The sequence below is a fragment of the Hemiscyllium ocellatum genome, chromosome 44 (genome assembly GCF_020745735.1).
Source record: "Hemiscyllium ocellatum isolate sHemOce1 chromosome 44, sHemOce1.pat.X.cur, whole genome shotgun sequence".
Lineage (NCBI taxonomy): Eukaryota > Metazoa > Chordata > Chondrichthyes > Orectolobiformes > Hemiscylliidae > Hemiscyllium > Hemiscyllium ocellatum.
In genome coordinates, this window is record NC_083444.1 from 10,853,738 (window position 1) to 10,879,578 (window position 25,841).

A 25,841-nucleotide genomic window follows, 5' to 3' on the forward strand; every position below is an offset into this window, starting at 1 on the left:
CCTTACCTAACACTAGGGGCAATTTAGCATGGCCAATTCACCTGACCCGCACATCTTTGGACTGTGGGAGGAAACCGGAGCACTCGGAGGAAACCCACACAGACACGGGGAGAACGTGCAAACTCCACACAGTCAGTCGCCTGAGTCGGGAATTGAACCCGGGTCTCTGGCGCTGTGAGGCAGCAGCGCTAACCACTGTGCCACCGTGCCGCCCAAATGGGTCTGGGTTGAGTGATCTTTGGAGAATCAGTGTGGACTCCAAATGGCCTATTTCCACACTGTAGGGATTCTATAACTGACACTGGTAGAGTGATGGTTATGTCACTAGATTAGGCTTCATTAGAGACAATCAGGGCCCAAGTGCCAACACAACAGACAGTAGATTTTAAAGTCAATTCATAAAACCTGGAATCAAAAGTTCACCTCAGAATGGTGGTCAGCGCGAATATCACTAATTATTGTAAAAATCCCAACCTGGTTCATAGTTGTCCTTTCTTTCAGAGAAGGAGATCTTCTATCCTTACTTGGTCTGGCCTACACGTGACTCCAGACCCATGTGCTTAACTCTTAACTATCCTCTGAAATGACCGAGCAAGCCACAAGGGGCAAGGAAGTGGGGGCAGAAAGTGCTGCCCTGGCCCAGTAACCCCCCCACCCCAACCTCCCATTAAAGAAACATTAATCAGGGAAAGACAGAGATATTAGGTAATAAGGGAAGCTTGCGACTTAGGTTATAAGGATCATCAAAGAGAGAGAGAGAAGGATGGGGTATGGAGAGAGAAGCAAAGGGATTTAGAAGGAAAAGCAGAGGGGTTTGGGTTGACAGTAAAGTTGGAAGATGTGCCAGAGGTTAGATTTGGAGGTGTTCAGAGCTCCCAGAGGGTTGTGGAGGTAGGGAGAGAGGAGGAGGCCGTGGGTGGATCTGAGCACAAAGGGTGAGGAGATTAAATTTTCTTTCATTAACGGTACACGTGTTCTTTCTTACCTTGATGGCAGGTCATCTTCGAAGCAGTGCGAGGTTCGACTGAAGTTGGTGATATCGCCCTGGACAACGTCGCCGTGGTAACCGGGCCCTGTTTCTGTGAGTGAACGCTGGCTGAGCGGACGGGGTATTTGAATTTTTGATTACTCGTCCGTGGGATGTGGGCATCATGGGCTTGACCAACCTTTATTGCCCACCCCGAGTTGCCGAACTGGCTGTAGAGAGACCACAGGCAAACAGAAAAGAATTACATGGATGAACGAACGCAAATCGAAAGATAAGAATTCTCAGGAAAGAGTGAACATTCGACAGTTCCTTTCGCCAAGACAAGACAGGGCAACTCAGTAAACATCTTCAAAATTATGAATGAGTTCAACAGGACAAAATGGGTTTCCATTTCTAGTCCGTGGTTCATAAATTTAATAATCAAACAGAATTAAAGCACAGAAGGAGGCCATTTGGCCCCTCGTCAGTGCTGGCTCTCCACATGAACAATGTACCTAGGGCCACTACTTCATCTCCTTCCCTGCACATTCCTCCTTTTAGGGCAATTATCCAAGGCCACCGTGAAACCCCTCAGATGAATCTGCCTCCATCACATTTCCGCATACCGCACATTTCACATCCTCAACCACTGGCTGTGTGAAAACATTTTGCGTCGGTTTCAACGTTGAGCACTGCTGCCTCACAGCGCCAGGGACCCAGGTTCGATTCCAGCCTCGGGTGACTGACTGTGTGGAGTTTGCACATTCTCCCCGTGTCTGCGTGGGTTTCCTCCGGGTGCTCCGGTTTCCTCCCACAGTCCAAAGATGTGCAGGTCAGGTGAATTGGCCGTGCTAAGTTACCCATAGTGCCCAGGGATGTGCAGGTTAGGGTGGATTGGCTGTGCTAAATTACCCATAGTGCCCAGGGATGTGTAGGTTAGGGTGGATTGGCTGTGCTAAATTACCCATAGTGTCCAGGGATGTGTAGGAGTGAATTGGCCGTGCTAAATTACCCATAGTGCCCAGGGATGTGCAGGTTCAGGTGGATTGGCCATGCTAAATTACCCATAGTGCCCAGGGATGTGCAGGTTCAGGTGGATTGGCCATGCTAAACCGATCCATAGTGTCCAGGGATGTGCAGGTTAGATGGGTTAGCCATGGGAAATGCAGGGCGACTGGAATAGTGGGGAGAGTGGGTCTGGGTGGGATGCTTTTCAGAGGGTCGGTGTGGGACTTGATGGGCCGAATGGCTTGCACCCACACTGTTGGGGTTCTGTGTTGCTTCCTTTCCCTGCAACCTTAAATCCGTTGTTCTGATCCTGGACCAGACTGACACATAACATGACAACTCTAGAGAGAGAGAGAGAGAGACGCCCAGTCAGCTACCAACCCCTTCTGCTCGCTAAATCAAACTCTTCAAAACACCACCACTTCATTCACGGGACCTCACTTTACCCCTCGCTGCGTCTGTGAACCCCTCCAGCCCCGACAACCCTCCGAGATCTCTGCGCTCCTCAAATGCTGACCATTCCCGGTGTCTACAGTGCGTACCTGCGTTCCCAGCTCTTGGATTCCCTTCTTGAACCTGCCTGCCTCTCTCTGTCTCTCCTCCTTCACAAAACCCACCTCTTCCTCCGAGCTTTAGCTCGTCCGACCCAATGCCATTACCTCGTGATGTTTAGTTTGACAGTGCTCCCGTGACTCCATGACGTTAAAGTCGCTATGCAAACGCAACTTCCACATGGGGAGTCAAGAGACGCCCCTGCATTGTTACGACACCCTGTGTGTACAGTTAGGAGAAGGGCAGAATTGACTCACAGTATCTGTGGCAATGTTTTTTTACCCAGCCTGCCCCAGTGGCTGCGATTTTGATGAGGATCTTTGCGGCTGGAAGACGTTCATGGGCAACGCAAGTGACGAAGGCTGGATCCAGGGAACAGGCCGCGTTGCTGACCTCTCAAAGCCTGGCTGTAAGAAAACATTTTCTTTCATTATTCATGAGTGTCCTGGATTTCTGGGTTCAAAACATAATTCAGAGGGCAGAGGTGTGAAAGCCTTAACCAGACAGTGTCTGAACTCTCTCCCTCCTGTTCTAGTTGGACAATACATGCTGCTGGATTCAAACTTCAACACAGCAGGACACAAGTTCCATCTGAAGAGCCCGTTCATCCACTCCATGCAGTGCCTTACCCTGACCTTTTACTACTATCTGAACAGGACAATGGCAATGAATGTCTACACACAGCAACAACAAGGTCTGTGTCAGCCTTCCAGTCCAGTCACTTCCTGGGACAGTGGGAAATACGCTAACGTGCACACACACACAGGGCACACACACACACACACACACACATACACACACACACGACACAAACACACACATAGGACACACATGGCCACGCGCACGCATACACATAGCCACGCACACACACACACTCACACACACACACACACACACATACACACACACAAGCATAATCACGTATACACAGCATCTACAAACATTATGTAAGGCGTGTGACTTGTCTATGTTGCGATCTCATTTGTTTTAACGTTTGGATTCGAGCTGAACATCTAGACCCCCGAGAGGGGCCTCTCAGTTCCGCGATCGGACAAGTAAGCTCTAGCAGCTCAGTCTCTTTTAGCAAGTTTTAACAATTTATTATGACACCGGGCATAGGTTATCTAGCAGCGCAGGGGTTAAACATCTCAGTGTACACTGGAAAAACTTTTATAGGTCTCTTAACAAACAGAACAGCCGTAATCATGAAATTTATCCAATAAAATGAAATGATACAACAATAGACATAATATATTTCCTGGGAACTATCTTGTTTTAGCATCTTTATCTCTTGTCACCTGGTTTCCAAGGCCAATTTGAATACTTTAGACTAGATTAGATTAGATACAGTGTGGAAACAGGCCCTTCGGCCCAACAAGTCCACACCGACCCGCCGAAGCGCAACCCCCCCATACTCCTACATTTGCCCCTTACCTAACACTACGAGCAATTTAGCACGGCCAATTCACCTGACCCGCACATCTTTGGACTGTGGGAGGAAACCAGAGCACCCAAAGGAATCCCACACAGACACGGGGAGAACGTGCAAACTCCACACAGTCAGTCGCCTGAGGCGGGAATTGAACCCGGGTCTCTGGCGCTGTGAGGCAGCAGTGCTAACCACTGTGCCATCGTGCCGCCCCAAATCATGTCCTATCTTGCTTAGTTAATTCCTACAATGAAGAGGGCATTGTTTGCTAATCTCTTTCAATTCGTTCAGGAACGCAGTATGCAGCAGAGTTAGATGCCATGGCTCCTAGAAGCCATTTTGTGATGTTACTTGCTTTAAGAAGCCATTTTGTAGTTGGCAATAAATGGTTCCTCCTCACAACAGCCTAAATCCAGATTTCAGATCCTCAGAGCTACAGGAGTACAGGGTTTCTGTGTGCCTAAAGAGATTTAGTGTCACCATGGTGTTAGGGACCAGGCCAGATCCCCTCAAAATATTTTAAGAAGATAGCCTAGACCTTAATTGTTCCTTATTTTATCAGTAGGCAGCACGGTGGCACAGTGGTTAGCACTGCTGCCTCACAGCGCCAGAGACCCGGGTTCAATTCCCGCCTCAGGCAACTGACTGTGTGGAGTTTGCACGTTCTCCCCGTGTCTGTGTGGGTTTCCTCTGGGTGCTCCGGTTTCCTCCCACAGTCCAAAGATGTGCAGGTCAGGGTGAATTGACCATGCTAAATTGCCCGTAGTGTTAGGTAAGGGGTAAGTGTAGGGGTATGGGTGGGTGGCAGGTCGGTGTGGACTTGTTGGGCCGAAGGGCCTGTTTCCAAACTGTAAGTAATCTAATCTAGAAGTGGCACCTCCCAGATGTGACGTAACTGGTCCAACCACTCGATTTTAATCAAAATACAATTTATTTAAACACTATAAGTTAAAATGCAAACAAAAGAAAGAAGAATTTAGAGTAATTTAAATATTGGAAAATGTAACTGAATAATAGACGCACTCCCCTAGTATGAATTAACTGTTCCAATATAGTAAAATTCAGACACAGATTCTTACATGCAGTACTCCCATCCAAAGGGAAACAACATCAAGAGAAATTCCAGGGAAAGTTGGCTAGGAGTCATTTCATCTGAAGCTTCCAACCCTTCCGTGACCCCAAACAGCCTCAGACTACTACACCGGTTTAAAACAAAACTACAGACCCTGGTTGGTGAGAGCTGGCCACTCCCATTTAAGCTACCTGCATTCGAATTATAATTAGAATCCTACAGTGTGGGTCCAGGCCCTTCAGCCCAGCAAGTCCACACCTACCCTCCGAAGAGCATCCCAACCAGGCCCACTCCTCCACCCCACCATCCCATATTTACCCCTGACTAATACTGTTACAGCTTCTTCTAAAAAAAAAGCCCAAAGGCCTCCTACGTTGTTTAGTTAAACCATTCCCCCTCCCCCCCCAATTGCCATTTCGGCACCTCTGACTTTCCAATTTCTCTTTTTTAAAAAAAAAGGACAAAATAACCTTTTTTTTAGTGACAGCGTTGTTGCAATGGTGATTTCTTTTAAAATACAGCATCGGAGAGAGATTTTTTATCATGGATATAGGTTTGCATTGTTAACAGTAGGAGAGTTTAGGTTTTCAGATGGAAGTTTCCGGAATGTTTGGGCGTAAGGGAAATATTGATAACTGTTCTTAGGCAGTTTTGCAGAAGACTTTGCTGAACTGGGTGTGTAAGGCAGAGATACACAGGAAGGGGAGATTAATTCAGTGTAAGGATATCAATTTAAAAGTTCCAGACCAGAGGTGTTTGGTAAAAGCCATGAAAAGATTATTTGAAGCTGAGAAAGTCTAAGCTCGTTTGTATGAGAACTCCAGAACAGTCTAACAGATTCTCAAGATAGAGTATTGAGGGCTACAGTTAAATTAAACCCTATGCATGGGAAAGAGGAGGTTATTCTCTTTGGAGTGAATTATGGAATAGATTATTATTGGGATTAATGGGATTGTATTTTGCAGTGTATTCTGAAATCTTTAGATTTATGTTAAATGTAAATAGCTTGGTTAATTCTATTTTGTCTTGATTTCTTTTGCATAATAAATTTCTGTTCTTTTTAAAATCAAACCTGCAGCATTGTGTGCTCATGAAAGAGCCCATAATTAAAACCAAAATTAAATAAGATCTATCAAGGCAGGTTTCAGTCTGGGATCTGACATGACCAGCAATGACATTTGCTGCAATCATAAGAATATCCATGTGCAGTCATATATACATGGATACACCACAAATGTATGTAAACATGTATATGTGTATAGGGCGACATGGATATGCACACACACATGTACAAATGTTTATTCATAGATGCATTTACAGAAATTATGAGGCACAGATACAGATGTATGTACATTCATATGCAGGTACCTTCACAGATACACAGGAGAGTTTTTGCAAACCATTAGTGCACAAACATGCACTTAACACACATACATACAGATGAAAATGTACATTTACTCAAGCAAGCACATGCAAGCACAAACCCAGAGACATATACACTGACACAGGCACACACACGCTCTCACACACACACACACACACACACAGACACACACACAGACACACACATAGACACAGACACAGACACACAAAACACACACATATAGACATAGGCACGCATACTCACACGCATACACACACACATAGACACAGGCAAACAGACACAGGCACAGGCACACACACAGATACACGCACACAGACACACACACGGTCACACACACAGACACACACGACACACAAATACACACATAGATACAGACACAGACACACAAAACACGCACACACATAGACATAGGCATGCAGACACACACACACATAGACACAGACACTCAGACATACACACACACAGATACAGGCACACACACACAGACACACACAGACACAGATACACACACAGACACAGACACATACTGACATACGCACGCACACAGAGACACAAAAACACACACACACACATAGACGCACACACAGACACACACACACAGACACAGATACACACACATACACAGACACACACATGAACACACACACAAAGACAAACTTTGCTTGCAATGAAACCAGTCCACTCTGTCATGTTGTGATATCCCATAACCTGATGTTGTGCTGTGCTTCCCTTTGGTGTGGATCAGGATCTTTCAGCGGTGCGTTAGGTTATACTTCCTCCGGAGACCCGCTGCAGCAGTGGACAAAGGCCCAGGCGGTTTATTGTGGAGCAACACCTGTTCAGGTAAGGGAATGGGCAGACAAGGGATGTTACAGGAACCTGGCTGGGCTACTCACTCGGGAGAGCGGTTAGATTCTTGCAACAAGTTGAGAGGCATTCATTGTTTTCACTGAACTGTACTTGATTATGTGGGTCTGGCAATTAATTGATAAATGCTTGATTGGGTGAGGACTCCGAGCAAGGTAAACAGACGCAGAAGCTGTTGGAAGGTGGGATGGATTTGATGTGCCCATGACACAGGTATTCAGCCAGACAGACACACCATCTTTCCTCATATATCCAGGACTAACATTTCTACAATGCTGGTTAGGAAATCAGTTGCACACCACTATATTTGGATCAATGATCAAGTGTCCTATAGACTTGTTAACAAGTTTACATTGATCAGAATAATACACTGCGAATATGATTAGCAGTCATGTGGGAGTGGGCAGGTGTTTACAGAGGCATGTATGAGAAAGGGTGACATGGAATGAGGGTCCATCATTTGTGGGGGGACCGGCTTGCCCTTATTATGGACCAGCCCAGACCACTCAAAACATTCTTAAACAGGCAGCCCAGACCATAACTTTGCAATTTGCTACATGTACAGTAAAAAAACACCCAGACTAAGTTAGCGAGGCTGACTACCAGGTTTTAAAACAGATAATTATTCATTCACATAATTACAGACTGAAACGCAAAGAACACAATATAGAAAAACCGCAGAACTCGGTCGATCAGTTAGGCTGTTCTGAAAGATACGTGCAACAGTCCCAATAAACAACGCCCTCAAACACAGAGCAACAATGATACAGAGGCTTACAGTTTGAAGTTAGAAGGGCAGAAGGAGAGAGAGTTCAGCAGCCTGTTTCACACACAGCTCCTGACTTGAACAAGCCTTCAGCTTTCAGGAGTGACCACTTCCCTTTCATTGTACAGGTCACTTCTAAAACATGAAAGCTTTAGCCTAAAGTCTCATTTGTTCACGTGTAAACAGAACGGCCTCACAGTAAACCCTTTCATCTCTGTACCAAGCCAGCCAGTTCGGAGACCAGACTGCTAATGACCCCTCCGAAAAACAACAGCGAGGACACGGTAGCCTTGAGAAAAGGAACAGATCTTAGGGAAAAGGACCAGCTTTGTGACATCATACTCACAGACAATCCCCTGACACACACACAGACACACAGACACACAGACAGACACGCACACATAGACACATACACACACAGACACACACACACATACACAGACACACAGACACACAGACACAGACACAGACACATACACAGACAATCCCCTGACATAGACACATACACACAGACACACACACACACAGACAATCCCCTGACACACACACACATACACACACACAGACTCAGACACACACACACAGACACATACACACACACAGACACATACACAGACATATACGCACACAGACAGTCCCCTGACACACACACACAGACACATACACAGACACACACACACAGACACACAGACAGTCCCCTGACACACACACATACACATACACACACACAGACAGACACATACAGACACACACACAGACAGTCCCCTGACACACACACACACACACAGACACACACACACCGACACATACACAGACAGTCCCCTGACACACACACACACACACAGACACACACACAGACACACACACACAGACAGTCCCCTGACACACACACACACACAGAGGCACACACACACAGACAGTCCCCTGACACACACACACACACACATGGAGATAGTCCCCTGACACAGACACACACACAGACCGTCCCCTGACACACACACATAGACACAGACACACACAGACACACTCACAAACACACACAGACACACACACACACTGACATACACAGATAGACACAGACACACACACACGCACACACACAGACATATACACAAATGAACACACATACACAGACAGTCCCCTGATATGCACACACACAGACACACATACACAGCCGTACACACACATACAGACACACACACAGACCCACAGACACAGACCCACACACACACAGACACATACACAGACACACATACATAGACCCACACACATGCACAGACACACACACCAGCAGACACACACACACAGGCGCACACACACACACTCACACACACTCAAGCACACTCACACAGACACACACACATACACAGACCCACACATACGCAGACACACACGCACACAGACACATATGCACACACACAAGCGCACATACACACACGAACACATATACACAAATGCACACAGACACACACACAAACACGCACACATACGCGTGCATGCACACATACACGTGCGCACATAGATACACACAAACACATGGATACACACACAGAAACCCATGAGCACGTACAAACATACAGACAAACATGCAAGCAGTCTCTCTCTCTCACACACATGTGCACGCAGTCTCTCTCTCTCTCACACACACGTGCACACAATCTCTCTCTCTCTCCCTCACTGTCTCACACACACATATATACACAGAAACACACACACACCAACACACTGGACCTTACCAAGATGACAGGTGAGGAGTTGAGGTAAGGATCGTCCTGTGTGTATTATAATCTAACTCAGTGTCTTTCTGCTTCCAGTTTATTATAGAAGGCGTTTCAGGAGACAAGGATGCTCAACTTGGAGTGGACAAAGTCTGCATCAACTGTTTGGGTACGACCAATGTTAAGTGTCTCTCCTCAGTTATCGTCCCTGGAATCAAAATAAGTCATTAATTTTAACCTTACATGCCATCCGGAACATAAGAACCCCAGAAACTGGAGCAGGCGGAGGCTATTGAGCCCATCAAATCTGCTCTCCCATTTATTACAGTCATAGTGGGCTTGTACATGTCCACTTCCCAAACTCTCTGATTCACTGACAGACCACACCTCTGATGGCGTCAGCCTGAAATATATTCAGTGACGGAGACGCGGCAAATCTCTGAAGAGAATGTTCCTTGTTCCAGTCAATCATAGAATCCCTACAGTGTGGGAACATGGCATTCAGCCCATCGCTCCATACCAACCCTCCACTGAGCATGCCACCCAGACCCACCCTACCCCTGTCATCCTTCATTTCCCTCAGCTAATCCACCCAGTCCGCACATCCCCGTGGCAATTTGGAAAATTTAGCATGACCAACCCCTCCCTAACCTGCACATTTTCGGACTGTGGGAGGAAACCCACGCAGACTTGGGGAGAATGTGCAAACTCCACACAGACAGTCTCCCGAGTGTGGGATTGAACCAGGATCCCTGGAGCTGTGAGGCAGCTGTGCTGACCACTGAGCCACTGTGAGACCTAAAGCCACTGTGAGTCATTTAGCCCAAAACTGAATCCAGTTGTAATAGATTTCCCAATCAGGGAGAAATCTCTCCCAGTGGATAGCAGCAATTTATAAAGAATTGTTATTTCTGCAACTCATTCTCTTCCTTCTGATTTTTTTGCAGAATCATCGACCCCAGACACTACACCCACCACCCCAGACACTGTACCCACCACCCCAGACACTGAACCCACCACCCCAGACACTGTACCCACCACCCCAGACACTACACCCACCACCCCAGACACTGTACCCACCACCCCAGACACTGAACCCACCACCACCCCAGACACTGTAACCACCACCACCCCAGGCACTACACCCACCACCCCAGACACTGTACCCACCACCACCCCAGGCACTACACCCACCACCACCCCAGACACTGAACCCACCACCACCCCAGACACTGAACCCACCACCACCCCAGACACTACACCCACCACCACCCCAGACACTGAACCCACCACCACCCCAGACACTACACCCACTACCACCCCAGACACTGAACCCACCACCACCCCAGACACTACACCCACTACCACCCCAGACACTGTACCCACCACCACCCCAGACACTGTACCCACCACCACCCCAGACACTACACCCACCACCACCCCAGGCACTACACCCACCACCACCCCAGACACTACACCCACCACCACCCCAGACACTGAACCCACCACCACCCCAGACACTACACCCACTACCACCCCAGACACTGAACCCACCACCACCCCAGACACTGTACCCACCACCACCCCAGACACTGTACCCACCACCACTCCAGACACTACACCCACCACCCCAGACACTGAACCCACCACCACCCCAAACACTACACCCACCACCACCCCAGACACTGTACCCACCACCCCAGACACTGTACCCACCACCCCAGACACTGTACCCACCAACACCCCAGACACTGTACCCACCACCCCAGACACTACACCCACTACCACCCCAGACACTACACCCACCACCACCCCAGACACTGTACCCACCACCACCCCAGACACTGAACCCACCACCACCCCAGACACTACACCCACCACCACCCCAGACACTACACCCACCACCACCCCAGGCACTACACCCACCACCACCCCAGACACTACACCCACCACCACCCCAGACACTGAACCCACCACCACCCCAGGCACTGTACCCACCACCACCCCAGACACTACACCCACCACCACCCCAGACACTGAACCCACCACCACCCCAGACACTGTACCCACCACCACCCCAGACACTACACCCACCACCACCCCAGACACTGTACCCACCAACACCCCAGACACTACACCCACTACCACCCCAGACACTGTACCCACCACCACCCCAGACACTACACCCACCACCACCCCAGACACTGTACCCACCACCCCAGACACTGTACCCACCACCACCCCAGACACTACACCCACCACCACCCCAGACACTGTACCCACCAACACCCCAGACACTACACCCACTACCACCCCAGACACTGTACCCACCACCCCAGACACTGTACCCACCACCACCCCAGACACTACACCCACCACCACCCCAGACACTGTACCCACCACCACCCCAGGCTCTACACCCACCACCCCAGACACTGTACCCACCACCCCAGACACTGTACCCACCACCACCCCAGACACTACACCCACCACCACCCCAGACACTGTACCCACCACCACCCCAGACACTGAACCCACCACCACCCCAGACACTACACCCACCACCACCCCAGGCACTACACCCACCACCACCCCAGGCTCTACACCCACCACCACCCCAGACACTGTACCCACCACCACCCCAGACACTGTACCCACCACCACCCCAGACACTGAACCCACCACCACCCCAGACACTGTACCCACCACCACCCCAGGCACTACACCCTCCACCACCCCAGGCTCTACACCCACCACCACCCCAGGCACTACACCCACCACCACCCCAGGCACTACACCCACCACCACCCCAGACACTGTACCCACCACCACCCCAGGCACTACACCCACCACCACCCCAGGCTCTACACCCACCACCACCCCAGACACTACACCCACCACCACCCCAGACACTGTACCCACCACCACCCCAGACACTACACCCACCACCCCAGACACTACACCCACCACCCCAGACACTACAACCACTCCTTGGACTACAACACCTATCCCCGTCACAATCTCAGGTCAGGATCATTTATACTTTATCAATTGCGGTCATTTCAAAATGATTCGTGTTTTGTTATGGCAATTTTTTTTTGAATCATTTAAGGTCAGTCATTTGAATGGTTAACAATGTTTGGAACTGTTTTTGTGAACATCACAACACCACACAGAAACAACAGAGAGCCAGTGTCCAGGATATAACTCCCTTGACTGAGACATTATCAGCATTTGTCCAAGTCACCGTACCCACTGCATCCCTTCCAAAGGCTCAGTGAACTGCCTAGTAATCTGTTTAAATTGGTGGTTTATCATGCTTCAAGAGTGTAATTTAATTCTATGGGAATGGGTGATGGAGAAATGTTAAAGGAATCTTTGGTGGTCCCTCAGTGACTAGTTGAAGATTCAGGACAACTAGAGAGAGAGACTTGGGCCCCTGAACGATCAAAGGAATCGTCTTTGTGCTGAATCTCAGGAAATGAGAGAGATATTAAATGGATATTGTGCGTCAGTTTTTACTGTGGAGAAAGAAATGGAGGCCAGGGAGCCCAGGGAAATAAATATCGATGTTTTGAGAACCGTTGACTTTCAGAAAAGTAAGCACTGGAGGTCTTAGAAAACATAAAGGTGCCTACATCTCCAGGATCTGATCTCACGTTTTCCAAGACTTTGTGGGGAAGTTAGGGAGGAAATTGTAGGGCCTCTCGCAGAAATATTTGTAACGTTGCTTTTTAGAAAGATAGAATCCCAACAGTGTGGAAACAGGCCCTTCAGCCCAACAAGTCCATACCAACCCTCCGAAGGGTAACCCACCCAGACCCATTCCCCTACTATCCTATACTTACCCCTGATCCATGCACCTAACCTACACATCCCTGAGCACTGTGGGTAATTTACCGTGGCCAACTCACCCTGACCTGCACATCTTTGGATTGTGGGAGGAAACCCACACAGTCAGGGGGGAAGAACGTGCAAACTCCACACAGACAGTCACCCAGTTGGAGGTGATACTGAAAAATCGGATTTTGCTGTACACCTCTCGACTCTATATGCTTACGGAGAGTGATTAGTGACTGATTAGGAATGGTTTTGTGCGAGGGAAATCATGTCTCAAAAACTTGATTGAAGTAACCAAGACGATTGATGAGGACAGAGTAGTAGACATGGTCTACCTGGGACTTTAGTAAAACCTTTGACAAGGGTCTGCATGGTAGAGTAGTTAGTTAAGTTAGACCACATGGGATTCAGACAGGTGGTGGAGGATTGTTTTTCAGACTGGAGGCCTGTGACTAGCGTTGCTTTACACGGATTGGTGCTGGGTCCACCTTTAGATCAGATTACTTACAGTGTGGAAACAGGCCCTTCGGCCCAACAAGTCCACACCGACCCTCCGAAGAGCAACCCTACATTTACCTCTTTCAAGTAACACTACGGGTGATTTAGCACGGCCAATTCACCCTAACCTGCTCATCTTTGGACTGTGGGAGGAAACCGGAGCACCCGGAGGAAACCCACGCAGACACGGGGAGAACGTGCAAACTCCACACAGACAGTTGCCCGAGGTGGGAATTGAACCCGGGTCTCTGGCGCTGTGAGGCAGCAGTGCTAACCACTGAGCCACCCCGTTTGTCATTTATATTAATGATTTAGATGAGAATGAAGGAGGCATGGTTCGTAAGTTTGTGGATGACACCAAGATTGGTGGCATCGTGGAGGGTGAGAAAGGTTATCTGGGAACACAGCGAAGACTGAGAGGGGATCTGATTGAGGCATATAAGATTATGAAAGGATTGGACACTCTGGAGGCAGGAAACATGTTTCCGCTGATGGGTGAGCGCCGAACCAGAGGACACAGCTTAAAAATACGGGGTAGACCATTTAGGACAGAGATGAGGAGAAACTTCTTCACCCAGAGAGTGGGGGCTGTGTGGAATGCTCTGCCCCAGAGGGCAGTGGAGGCCCAGTCTCTGGATTCATTTAAGGAAGAGTTGGATAGAGCTCTCAAGGATAGTGGGATCAAGGGTTATGGAGATAAGGCAGGAACAGGATACTGATTAGGAATGATCAGCCATGATCATATTGAATGGTGGTGCAGGCTCGAAGGGCTGAATGGCCTACCCCTGCACCTATTGTCTATTGTCTATTGGGCCAATGGGTTGTGGAATGGCAGATGGAGTTTAATTTAGATAAATGCAGGGTATCGTATTTTGATAAGGCAAACCAGGGTAGGACTTACACAGTTAATGATAGGGCCCTGGGGAGTGTTATAGAACAAAGAGATCCAGGGGTACAGGTTCATAGCTTCTTGAAAGTGGAGTTACAGGAAGACAGGGTGGTGAAGAGGGCTTTCAGTATGCTCGGTTTCATTGGTCAGAGCATTGAATATAGGAGTTGGGACATTTTCTTGCAGCTGTATAAGACATTGGTGAGGCCACATTTAGTTCTGGCCTCCCTATTATAGAAAGAATATTATTAAACTGGAAAGAGTGCAGAAAAGCTTTACCAGAATGCTACCTGGACTGGAAGGTTTGAGTTAGAATGAGAGGTTGGATAGGCTGGGACCTTTTTCCCTGGAGCACAGGCGACTGAGGGGGCGACCTCATAGAGGTCAATAAACTCATGGGAGATATAGATAAAGTAAGTAGCCATTTTCTCATCGTTGGGGAATCTAAAACGAGTGGGCGTAGGTTTAAGGGGAGAGGGGAGAGATACAAAAAGATTTTCACACAGACGGAGGTGAGGGGCTGGAAGAGGCTGCCAGAGGTAGTGCTGGAAGGGAGTACATGTTATCATTTATGAAACATTTCGACAGTTACATGGATAGGATAAGTGTAGAGGGATATGGGCCAAATGCAGGCGCGTGGGGCTAGTTTAATTGTAAAAACTGGGCGGCATGGATGAGTTGGGCCGAAGGGCCTGTTTCCATGCTGCAGACCGCCATGACTCCAACTGAGCAACTAATTTTCCTCCAACCTGTTCCCTCTGTCAGATGGCGTTTGTATCGTGTCTGGAGATCCTCACTACATAACCTTCGATAAAAGGAAGTTCACCTTCCTGGGGACCTGCACCTACACACTCGCCAGAAGTTGCGAAAATAAGACAGGTCTGTATAAAAGAGAGATAATGACCCTGATCTGCAACCTCTCTGAGAGGCAAAGCCAAGTTATGTTAAAAAAAAGCTTGACCTGAGATGTCCCTCTTTCCATAGCCAATGGGTCTCTGAATGGCTGCAGTATCCATCGCGATAATCCTCTCTTAACAACAGTTCAAGTCTCACTCCTTGAATTCTAAGACCAAATCAACACTCCCAGTGGCTGGACTGAGTTAGTGTTGCATTGTCAGAGGCGTTTGGACGAAATGTTATGTGTGTGTGATTCTATCAGTGTGCTGTTTGTATCTGTATGTCTACCTCTTTATGCACGTGTGTGTACCTTCCTATCTGTGCATGTCTGTGGAGGTGTATCTATCACTCTGTCTGTCTGTGTATTTGTCCATTTGTGATTGTATGTGCATCTCAATGTACATGTGTCAGTCTGTATATGTGTGTGTGTGTGTCAGTGTGCTTATGTGATTGTGTGTCCACCTGTACAGTTTGTCTCTGTCAGTAAACATGTTTGTGTGCCTATATGTCTGCGTGTGAAAAGGTTGTCTCTCATAAACGTTCTCTGTTGATCTCGCTCTCTGTGCACCTTCTCTGTAGTCATGTGTCTATGTGTGTGTAGGTGTGTGTCTGGGTGTTTAGGTGAGTGTGTGTATGCATGTGTGTGAGTGTCTGCGTGTGAGTGTGTGTGTGAGCATTTGTGTGAGTGTGTGTGTGTGTGTTTGTGCGTTTGTGAGCATTTCTGTGAGTGTGTTTGTGCGTTTGTGTGTCTGTGAGAGACAGAGAGACAGAGAGAGAGAGAGAGAGAGTTTGTCAGTGCTTATTTGACAGTCAATATGCTTCTCTCCTTTAATGTTATTCAATGATTTCCAGGACCCTGGTTCAGCATCGAAGGCAAGAATGAGGAGAGGGGATTACCTGGAGCTACTTACCTCCGAAAACTGTACATCACCATTGACAGTATCACCATTACTCTGATGAAAAACAGGCGAATCCTGGTTAGTCTCCCTGCAGTTTCACCAATCCCTGAGAGTTTCACCGAGTTCAGTCAGTCAGAATGACTTTTTTTTCTCTTTATTCATTCATAGGATGGGGGTATCGCTGGTCAGGCCAGCATTTTATTGCCCATCTCTAATTGTTAAGGGTCCTGGGTCTGGAGTCACGTGTAGGCCAGACCGTAAGGACAGCAGTTTCCTTCCTTGAAGGGCTTTAGTGAGCGAGATGGGCTTCTCCTGAGCATCGACAATGGTCACTCGAGTCTTAATTCAAATTTCCACAATTTCAGGATTGGGACGTTGGTCCCCAGAGCATCACCTGGGTGTGTGGGTTATCAGTCCAGCATTAATACCACTCGGCATCGCTGCCCCAGTGTTAGATTGCAATTAAAACCAATGGCCTCCTCATTGTCATTCAGGGAGGGATCACTGCTATCCTTACCCAGTCTGGCCTAAGTATTACACAGCACAGCAAGAGAACATAGAACATAGAAAAATAAAGCGCAGTACAGGCCCTTCGGCCTTCGATGTTGTGCCGATCCAAGCCCACCTAACCTACACTAGCCCACTATCCTCCATATGCCCATCCAATGCCCGTTTAAATGCCCATAAAGAGGGAGAGTCCACCACTGTTACTGGCAGGGCATTCCATATCTTGGATGTGGCTGACTTGATTAGATTCCTACAGTATGAAAACAGGCCATTCAGCCCAACAAGTCCACATTTACCGTCCAAAGAGTAACCCACTCCCCTACCCTATAATTTACCCCTGACTAGTGCATGTAACACTATGGGCAATTTAACATGACCAATTCACTCTGACCGGCACATCTTCGGACTGGGGGAGGAAACCGGAGCAAACCCACGCAGACACGGGGAGAATGTGCAAACCCCACACAGCCAGTCACCTGAGGCAGGAATCGAACCCACACCCTTGGCGCTGTGAGACAGCAGTGCCACCCACTTCCAACTACCCCATGAAACCTCACCTCACAGAAACTGGGGATGGGGTGCCCATGGGCCGTGATGTCCACCATTAATGTTAAAGCAAGATTTTGTACTAGAGATACTATAAGCAGTGACGTTTGATTTGATTTATAATTGTACTGAAGTGAAGCGGAACATTTTGTTGTGCATACATCATAGACAGCTCATCCCATACAGAGTGCATTAGAGTAATAGAACAGAGTGAGGAATACTATGTTACAGAGAAGATGCACAGGGAGTGAGATCAACAGAGAAAGATTTAAAAATGACACGAGAGACAACCTTCTTACACAGAGAGTTCAGGTGTGGAATGACCTTTGTGAAGAAGTGGTGGACGAGGGTACAGTTACAATGTTTAAAAGACATTTGGAGAAGTACAGGAATGGGAAAGGGTTTGGAGGGATATGGGCTAGGAGCAGGCAGGTGGGTGGGGTTTAGTTTGGGATTATGGACTGGGTGGACCAAAGGGTCTGTTTCTGTGCTGGATGGCTGTATTAAATTTAAAGTTTGAGAGGTTCATTCTGGAGTGCAGGAACAGCGAGGAAGAAGCTGTTCTTGGTTACCTGTGTTTAAGCTTTCGTATCGTCTGCCCGGTGGAAGAGATCATAACGGGGGTGGGAGGGGGTCTTTGATGATGCCCGCTGCCTAGCTGAGGCAGCGGGATGTACAGGTGGAGTCAGTGAACGGGAGGTTGGTTTATGTGACGGACTGGGCTGTGTTCACAACCCTCTGCTGCTTCTCACGGTCCTGGGGCAGAGCAGATGCCACACCGGGCAGTGATGCACCCTGATCGAACGCTTTCTCTGACAGTTAAAGTACTTTAAATGTGAGCTCAGGCGCGTATCCTCATCAACAGCAATTTTCCCCAACTGCCAAAGGAGATTTGAAGAAAAGAGACAACAGTTTCTCCCCTTCTCCCTATCGCTGCCAGACTGAGTGTGGTCTCTGTGTTACCCCCCTCTCACACCTCTGATTCCTTTATTGACAAAAATCTATTTGTTTAACTTGCCCTTGACTGTCCATGTGGCCCTGTCTAGGGCAAAGAATTCAACAGATTTCTCTCCCTCATCACCCATCTCTCTATCATTGCCCAGACTCAGTTCCTGTGTTGATTGGAACGGCACGGTGGCACAGTGGTTAGCGCTGCTACCTCACAGCGCCGGAGACCCGGGTTCAATTCCCGCCTCAGGTGACTGTCTGTGTGGAGTTTGCACGTTCTCCCCGTGTCTGCGCGGGTTTCCTCCGGGTGCTCCAGTTTCCTCCCACAGTCCAAAGATGTGCGGGTTAGGTGAATTGGCCATTCTAAATTGCCTATAGTGTTAGGTAAGGGGTAAATGTAGGGGTATGGGTGGGTTTCGCTTCGGCGGGTCGATGTGGACTTGTTGGGCCGAAGGGCCTGTTTTCTGATTTCAGACCTCTGCTTGAAATGGTTCCCTTTGGGAGAGGGATGGAGGGGGAATTAAATCAGGTTGTCCAGAACAAAACCAACCAAATCTCTTCAACTGTGGAAACAGGCCTTTCAGCCCATTGAGTCCGCACTGACGGGCAGCCCATCCTATCCCCACAACCCTGCATTTCCCACCTGACCTGTAGGCTATGGGGACAATTTAGCACGGCCAACCCATCCTAACCTGCATATCTTTGGACTGTGGGAGGAAACCGGAGCACACCCATGCAGTCACAGGGAGAACGTGCAAACCCCAGACAGACACCCGAGGCTGGAATCGAACCTGGGGCCCTAGCACCATGAGGCAGTAGGGCTAACCACTGAGCCAGCGTACCACCAACAAGCATGGTGTAATTTGAGTCATGCAGCATGACCAGTTCCCAAAGAACCAGGCTGTGGACTGGGGTAGCACACACCTTCTACAAAGTCAGCACAGGGGACCAGACGGGACAATATGGCTGAAGGGCATTTATTATTTATTATTAAAGTAATATTAGATGACTCACTACCAACTGGGAATCCAGAGGCAACACTGTTCACAGGGATTTAATTCCAACGTTTCCGTTCATTGAAATTAATGCTACTAAAGTGGAATTTGAATTCAGAGCATTAGCCTGGGCTGTTAATCCAGGGATATCACCAGTATATTACCCTGTCCACCTAACCTAGAGCTATCCGGTCAAAACTGCCATTGCTGGTCTAATTCTACCCATAATACACAGCTATGGAGTTGAAGCTGGATAGTTTGAGTAGCACGGTGGCTCAGTGGTTAGCACTGCTGCCTTGCAGCACCAGGGACCTGGGTTCAATTCCCACCTCAGGCGACTGTCAGTGTGGGTTTCCTCCAGGTACTGCTGTTTGTTCCCACAGTCCAGAGATGTGGAGGTTGGGATGGATTGGCCATGCTACATAGTCTACAGGAAAAGATGAGGTCTGGAGATCAGAGCTGAAAATGTGTTGCTGGAAAAGTGCAGCAGGTCAGGCAGCATCCAAGGAGCAGGAGATTCGATGTTTCAGGCATAAGCCTTCATCAGGAATGAGAGGGAGGAAGAGAGCTTCTTCAAGGAAGGCATCCTTGCAAGAGGATTCGCAGTAGGTTAAAATCTTCAAGGGGAAAAAGTGAGGTCTGCAGATGCTGGAGATCAGACACTTTCCTCATTCCTGATGAAGGGCTTATGCCCGAAACGTCGAATTTCCTGTTGCTTGGATGCTGCCTGACCTGCTGCGCTTTTCCAGCAACACATTTTCAGCTCCATGGTCTACAGGTCAAATGGGAAATGTAGGGTTATGGGGATAGGATGGGCTGCCCGTCAGTGCGGACTCAATGGGCTGAAAGGCCTGTTTCCACAGTTGAAGAGATTTGGTTGATTTTGTTCTCCTCAGATTGGGGACTAGGTATCGTAACCTGATTTATCTACCCGCCCATCCATTTCCCAAAGGGAACCTTTTCACCAGAGATCCGAAATCAGAAAATCCATATGGTTTGCTCCAATCAATACAGGAACTGAGTCTGGGCAATGAAAGAGAGGTGTGTGTGTGTGTGTGTGTGTGTGTGTGTGTGTGTGTGTGTGTGTGTGTAGTTTGCACGTTCTCCCCTTGTGTCTGCGTGGGTTTCCTCCCACAGTCCAAAGATGCCCAGATTACGGTGGATTGGTGCTGATAAATTGCCCATTGTGTCCAGGGATGTGCAGGATAGGTGGGTTAGCCAATGGGAAATGCAGGGTTTACAGGGATAGGGTAGGGGGTTGAGTATTGATGGGACGTCCTTCAGAGGGTTGGTACGGGCTGAATGGCCTGTTTCCACACTGTAGGGATTCGACGATCATTTTGGTAGAACTCTAAACAGAATCCATAGCTGTCAGATACAAACCGGTCACAGCCAGACTCTCTCCCACGTCAGGACAAACATGAGACAGAACAGATATCACCCAATAAATCACAATCCCTTCAACAAGCCATTTCTCACTGTGACAGAGCAGTTGTATTTTGCAAGTGGTGTTTCTGATTAATACAGTGTTCCCATTAATCTGGGAGGTTTATCTCTTTCATAACCAAGCTATGTTGCGTATCAATTTCAGCCTTGGTTATCTGGCCGTTACACAGACCATCCATCCCAGTGACAGCCCTGATTGAATCAACGGCTCACCCAATTGTTCAAAGCAACGTGCAAAAAACGTTTGCGAAACCCAACGCGGAATGCCTACCATTAGGCGTGATTCCACGATTGGGTCGCACTTACTGAACAATCCCAGCTGCAATAAGAACCTCACCAGCAAAGCAATTTCAGATAACCACGGGAGCAAGAGTAGGCCAGTCAGCCCATCAAACTTGCTCTACTGTTCAATATGATCATTGAATCAACTCCAGGGGGAGCACCCTTTATTTACATGTGGGGAGGCCTTGACCCTGACCCAGCTCCCTCGGAGCCACCTCTGACCTTCCTGTATTTTTTTTTTAAATTAGATGAGATTACTTACAGTGTGGAAACAGGCCCTTCGGCCCAACAAGTCCACACCGACCCGCCGAAGCGCAACCCACCCATACCCCTACATTTACCCCTTACCTAACACTACAGGCAATTTAGCACGGCCAATTCACCTGACCCACACATCTTTGTGACTGTGGGAGGAAACCGGAGCACCCGGAGGAAACCCACGCAGACACGGGGAGAACGTGCAAACTCCACACAGTCAGTCGCCTGAGGCGGGAATTGAACCCGGGTCTCAGGCGCTGTGAGGCAGAATTTTATTTTCTCTATTACCCCCACACTGCTGCCTAATTGCGGTAGGGCATGTTATGTGTGTGCAGGTGAGAGACACAGTGAAAGACACAAGGTGGACGAATCTTTATTCAGTTTCCACCACCAGGAAGAAAAGAAACACCCAAATGGCCAGGGAAATCTGTCCAGAAGCTTTCTCCACGGCAACATCTTGCCAATCACAGTTTGATTTGCCAACCAATCGGCACCATTGTCCCCTGCAGTATAAATTTGGCAGGCTTGCCTTTGTCCTGACACGTGTATGATGATTGATATTCAGCCACGGCTGGGTTCTTCCCAATCGAGGGACGATTGATGAAGTACATCTGATTCGGTAGCACTGCGACAAGGCGATCTTCTTCAGGCCTTTCGGTCAGGCTCTCTGAGCTCTATCCGAGAAAGGCGAAATGCTGATGCCGCGTCTGATCCTTGTAATTACAGGTGGGCCAAACAAGAGTGAGGCTGCCAAAGCAAGTGGGCAGAGTCCATCTCTCTCAGTCCGGCCAATACGTCATGGTCCAGACAGATTTTGGCTTGCAGCTACAGTACGACGGGAACCATTTCGTGAAGATAACTGTACCGGGGTGAGTCCCAAGGCTTTTGAGCTCACCTTTCACTTCACCCTTGACCTCAAAGAAATGTTCATCATCTCTGAGTCCAGAGCGTGAAAGAATACTCTTCACTTGACTGGATGTGGGCATCTCAATACCATCCTAGGGTGAAGCAGCTCATTTGACTGGCTCCCCATCCAACTCCTCCAGCATTCACTCCCTCCACCAATGGTGCTCAGGGGCAGCAGTGTGTACCATCTACAAGGTGCACTGAAAGGTTCCTATGGCAACACCTGCCCCCTCCACTGTCAAGGTAGTAGACACAATGGGGCACCAGCATCTGTAAGTTCCCCTCCAAGTCACTCCTAAACTGGAAATATATTGGCTGTTCCTCCAGTGTTATTGGGTCAAAATCCTGGAACTGTCTCCCTGTGAGGGGGGATTCCCTACACCACATGGGACTGCAGCAATTTCAGATCATCACCACCTTCTCAAGGGGCAATTAGGGATGGGCTCTTGATCCCAACAGGCCCCAGGTCTATTTGTTAAAGGATCTCTTTCTCTCCTAGCAACTACAACCAACAGATGTGCGGATTCTGTGGTAACTTTAACGGTGATCCTGTTGATGACTACCTGATGCCAGATGGGTCCTTGGCGGTGAATGACACCATATTTGGAGAGAGCTGGAAGACGGAAAATGATGAGGATGAGAGGTAAGTGCTGCTTATGCGCCGCGTTCCATCAATCTCTTCACCTCCTGCGCTTAGACTGAGACACCATTATTCAGAGTCTCTCAATGGTCCGATGAGTGAAGACCATGTGATAACAAGCCACAGAGGATGGGTTTGGTTGAAGATGTAGATCTTTAAGCAATGCAACAAAAGTGGCCCAGAGACAAAAAAACATCTGTCACGATGTTGAAAAGAATGAGGTGGAACGCCATTTTGAAGTATACAGAACAGTCAGTCCACAATATATCATTTGCACAATTCCCTCTGGGGAGGTTTGGGCAGGGAATTCTAGACCAGAAGGCATGGCCACCAGTGGTGCAGTGATAGAAATCAGGAACTTGTAAACCAGCTCTCCTTTCCTCCTCAACTCCTGTGTCGATACTATCATTTGCAGAAGATGGAAATCGTTTCAAGATGGCGTCCATTTGTCATCCAAATGGCTCGAGGTATAGTTCTGAGCCAATCTAAGACCTTTCCACTGGGGTCCATGCTGACTGCATGTCCCCACTGAAGCACATCCCCCACAACATCAACCCAAGGCCAATTTTTTTGAAGGGATCTCATAGTTATTTCTGGCAAAGACCCGTTGAGCCATGTTTCTGTGTTCCAGCTGTAGGACGATTGTCCCAATTCCATGCGAGAAAGAAATCTTTGACAAAGTGATCAGCGATGACCAGTGCGGACTCATCATTAATACGACAGGACCGTTCAGGTAAGAGAAGCAGTGGATTATTACAGGCAGTCAAAATCGGAAACACAGCAGAGAATGGCGGACATGTGAAGGAGAGAAACACAATTAACAAGCTCGGTTGGGGAATTGTCTTCAGAACTGGGTCAAGGGAAGGCATGAAGGAGAGGGCAAGGATACAAAGTTTTGGAAAGAATTCTGAGGGATAGGATTTATGACCATTTGGCAAAGCATAGTGTGATTAAGGGCAGTCAGCATGGCTTTGTGAGGGGCAGGTCAAGCCTCACTAATCTTATTGAGTTCTTTGAGGAGGTGTCAAGACAGGTCAACAATGTTCGAGCAGTGGATATGGTGTATATGGACTTCAGCACGGCATTTGATAGGGTTCCCCATGGTAGGTTAATTCATAAAGTCAGGAAGTATGGGATACAGGGAGATTTGGCTATCTGGATTCAGAATTGGCTGGCTGACAGAAGGCAGAGAGTGGTTGTAGATGGAAAGTATTCTGCCTGGAGGTCAGTGTTGAGTGGGGTCCCACAGGGCTCTGTTCTTGGGCCTCTGCTCTTTGTAGTTTTTATAAATGAGGAGGTTGAAGGTTGGGTTAGTAAATTTGCAGATGACACAAAGGTTGGAGGTGTTGTCAATAGTGTAGAGTGCTACTGCAGGCTGCAGTGTGACATGGACAGGATGCAGAGCTGGGCTGAGAAATAGCAGATGGAGTTCGACCTGGATAAATGTGAAGTAATGCATTTCGGAAGGTCGATCTCTAAAGCTGAATATAGGATTAAAGACAGGGTTCTTGGCAATGTGGAAGAACAGAGAGACCTGGGTGTGCAAGTACATAGATCCCTCAAAGTTGCCACCCAAGTGGATAGGGTTGTTAAGAAAGCACATGGTGTTTTGGCTTTCATTAACAGGGGGATCGGGTTTAAGAGCCATGAGGTTTTGCTGCAGCTCTACAAAACCCTGGAGAGACCACACTTGGAATATTGTGTCCAGTTCTGGTCGCCCTACTATAGGAAAGATACAGGGGCTTTGGAGAGGGTGCAAAGAAGGTTTACCAGAATGCTGCCCGGACTGGAGGGCTTGCCTTATGAAGAAAGGTTGGATAAACTCGGACTTTTCTCTCTGGAGACAAGGAGGAAGAGAGGAGGCCTGATCGAGGTATAATGAGAGGAATAGATAGAGTCAATAGCCAGAGACTTTTCCCCAGGGCAGGATTGACTGGTATGAAAAGCCATTGTTTGAAGATATTAGGAGGAAGGTATAAAGGAGACGTCAGAGGTAAGTTCTTTACGCAGAGAGTTGTGAATGTATGGAATGCGTTGCCAGCGGTGGTGGTGGGAGCAGAGTCATTAGGGACATTTAAGTGACTACTGGACACGCACATGGATAGCAGTGAGTTGATGGGTGTGCGTAGGTTAAGTTATTTTAATTTACATTAGGATTAACCCTCGGCACAACATCACGGGCCAAAGGGCCTGTCCTGTGCTGTACTTTTCTATCTTCTATGATACGTCATGATAGAGTGGAAGACAGGAGCAGCTCACCTGAGTCTGTTATTGCAGTTCAGCCTAAGGCCTAAGCGATGTGAGTAAAGAAACAAAAGATGTCACTTGAGCCGGCAAAACAAAAGCATAAACCAGGAGGAGAAGGAGGCTCCACGAATATTCCCACCAAGACTGGGAGAGCCGAGCACCATCAGTGTGGAAGGCAAAACTGAAGCGTTTGCAAACCACCTGCAGCCAGAAGTTCTAAATCAAAATGGGAGTAGAGATGACAGTCTGAAATATGATTTGGTGTTGGACTGGGGTGGAC

The 25,841-nt window shown here is 48.2% G+C and overlaps 1 protein-coding gene across 1 annotated transcript in view; it reads left to right on the top strand.

Moving 5' to 3' along the window:
• Positions 1 to 25,841, top strand: part of LOC132835219 (zonadhesin-like) — a 140,998-nt gene that overhangs the window by 43,123 nt on the left and 72,034 nt on the right. The window contains exons 18-27 of the mRNA XM_060854582.1: positions 997 to 1,081; positions 2,814 to 2,936; positions 3,063 to 3,221; positions 7,158 to 7,255; positions 9,860 to 9,932; positions 15,756 to 15,869; positions 16,740 to 16,864; positions 22,495 to 22,637; positions 23,174 to 23,317; positions 23,946 to 24,047. Coding sequence (XP_060710565.1) covers positions 997 to 1,081; positions 2,814 to 2,936; positions 3,063 to 3,221; positions 7,158 to 7,255; positions 9,860 to 9,932; positions 15,756 to 15,869; positions 16,740 to 16,864; positions 22,495 to 22,637; positions 23,174 to 23,317; positions 23,946 to 24,047 — 1,166 coding nt within the window. The remainder of the gene's footprint in view (positions 1 to 996; positions 1,082 to 2,813; positions 2,937 to 3,062; positions 3,222 to 7,157; positions 7,256 to 9,859; positions 9,933 to 15,755; positions 15,870 to 16,739; positions 16,865 to 22,494; positions 22,638 to 23,173; positions 23,318 to 23,945; positions 24,048 to 25,841) is intronic.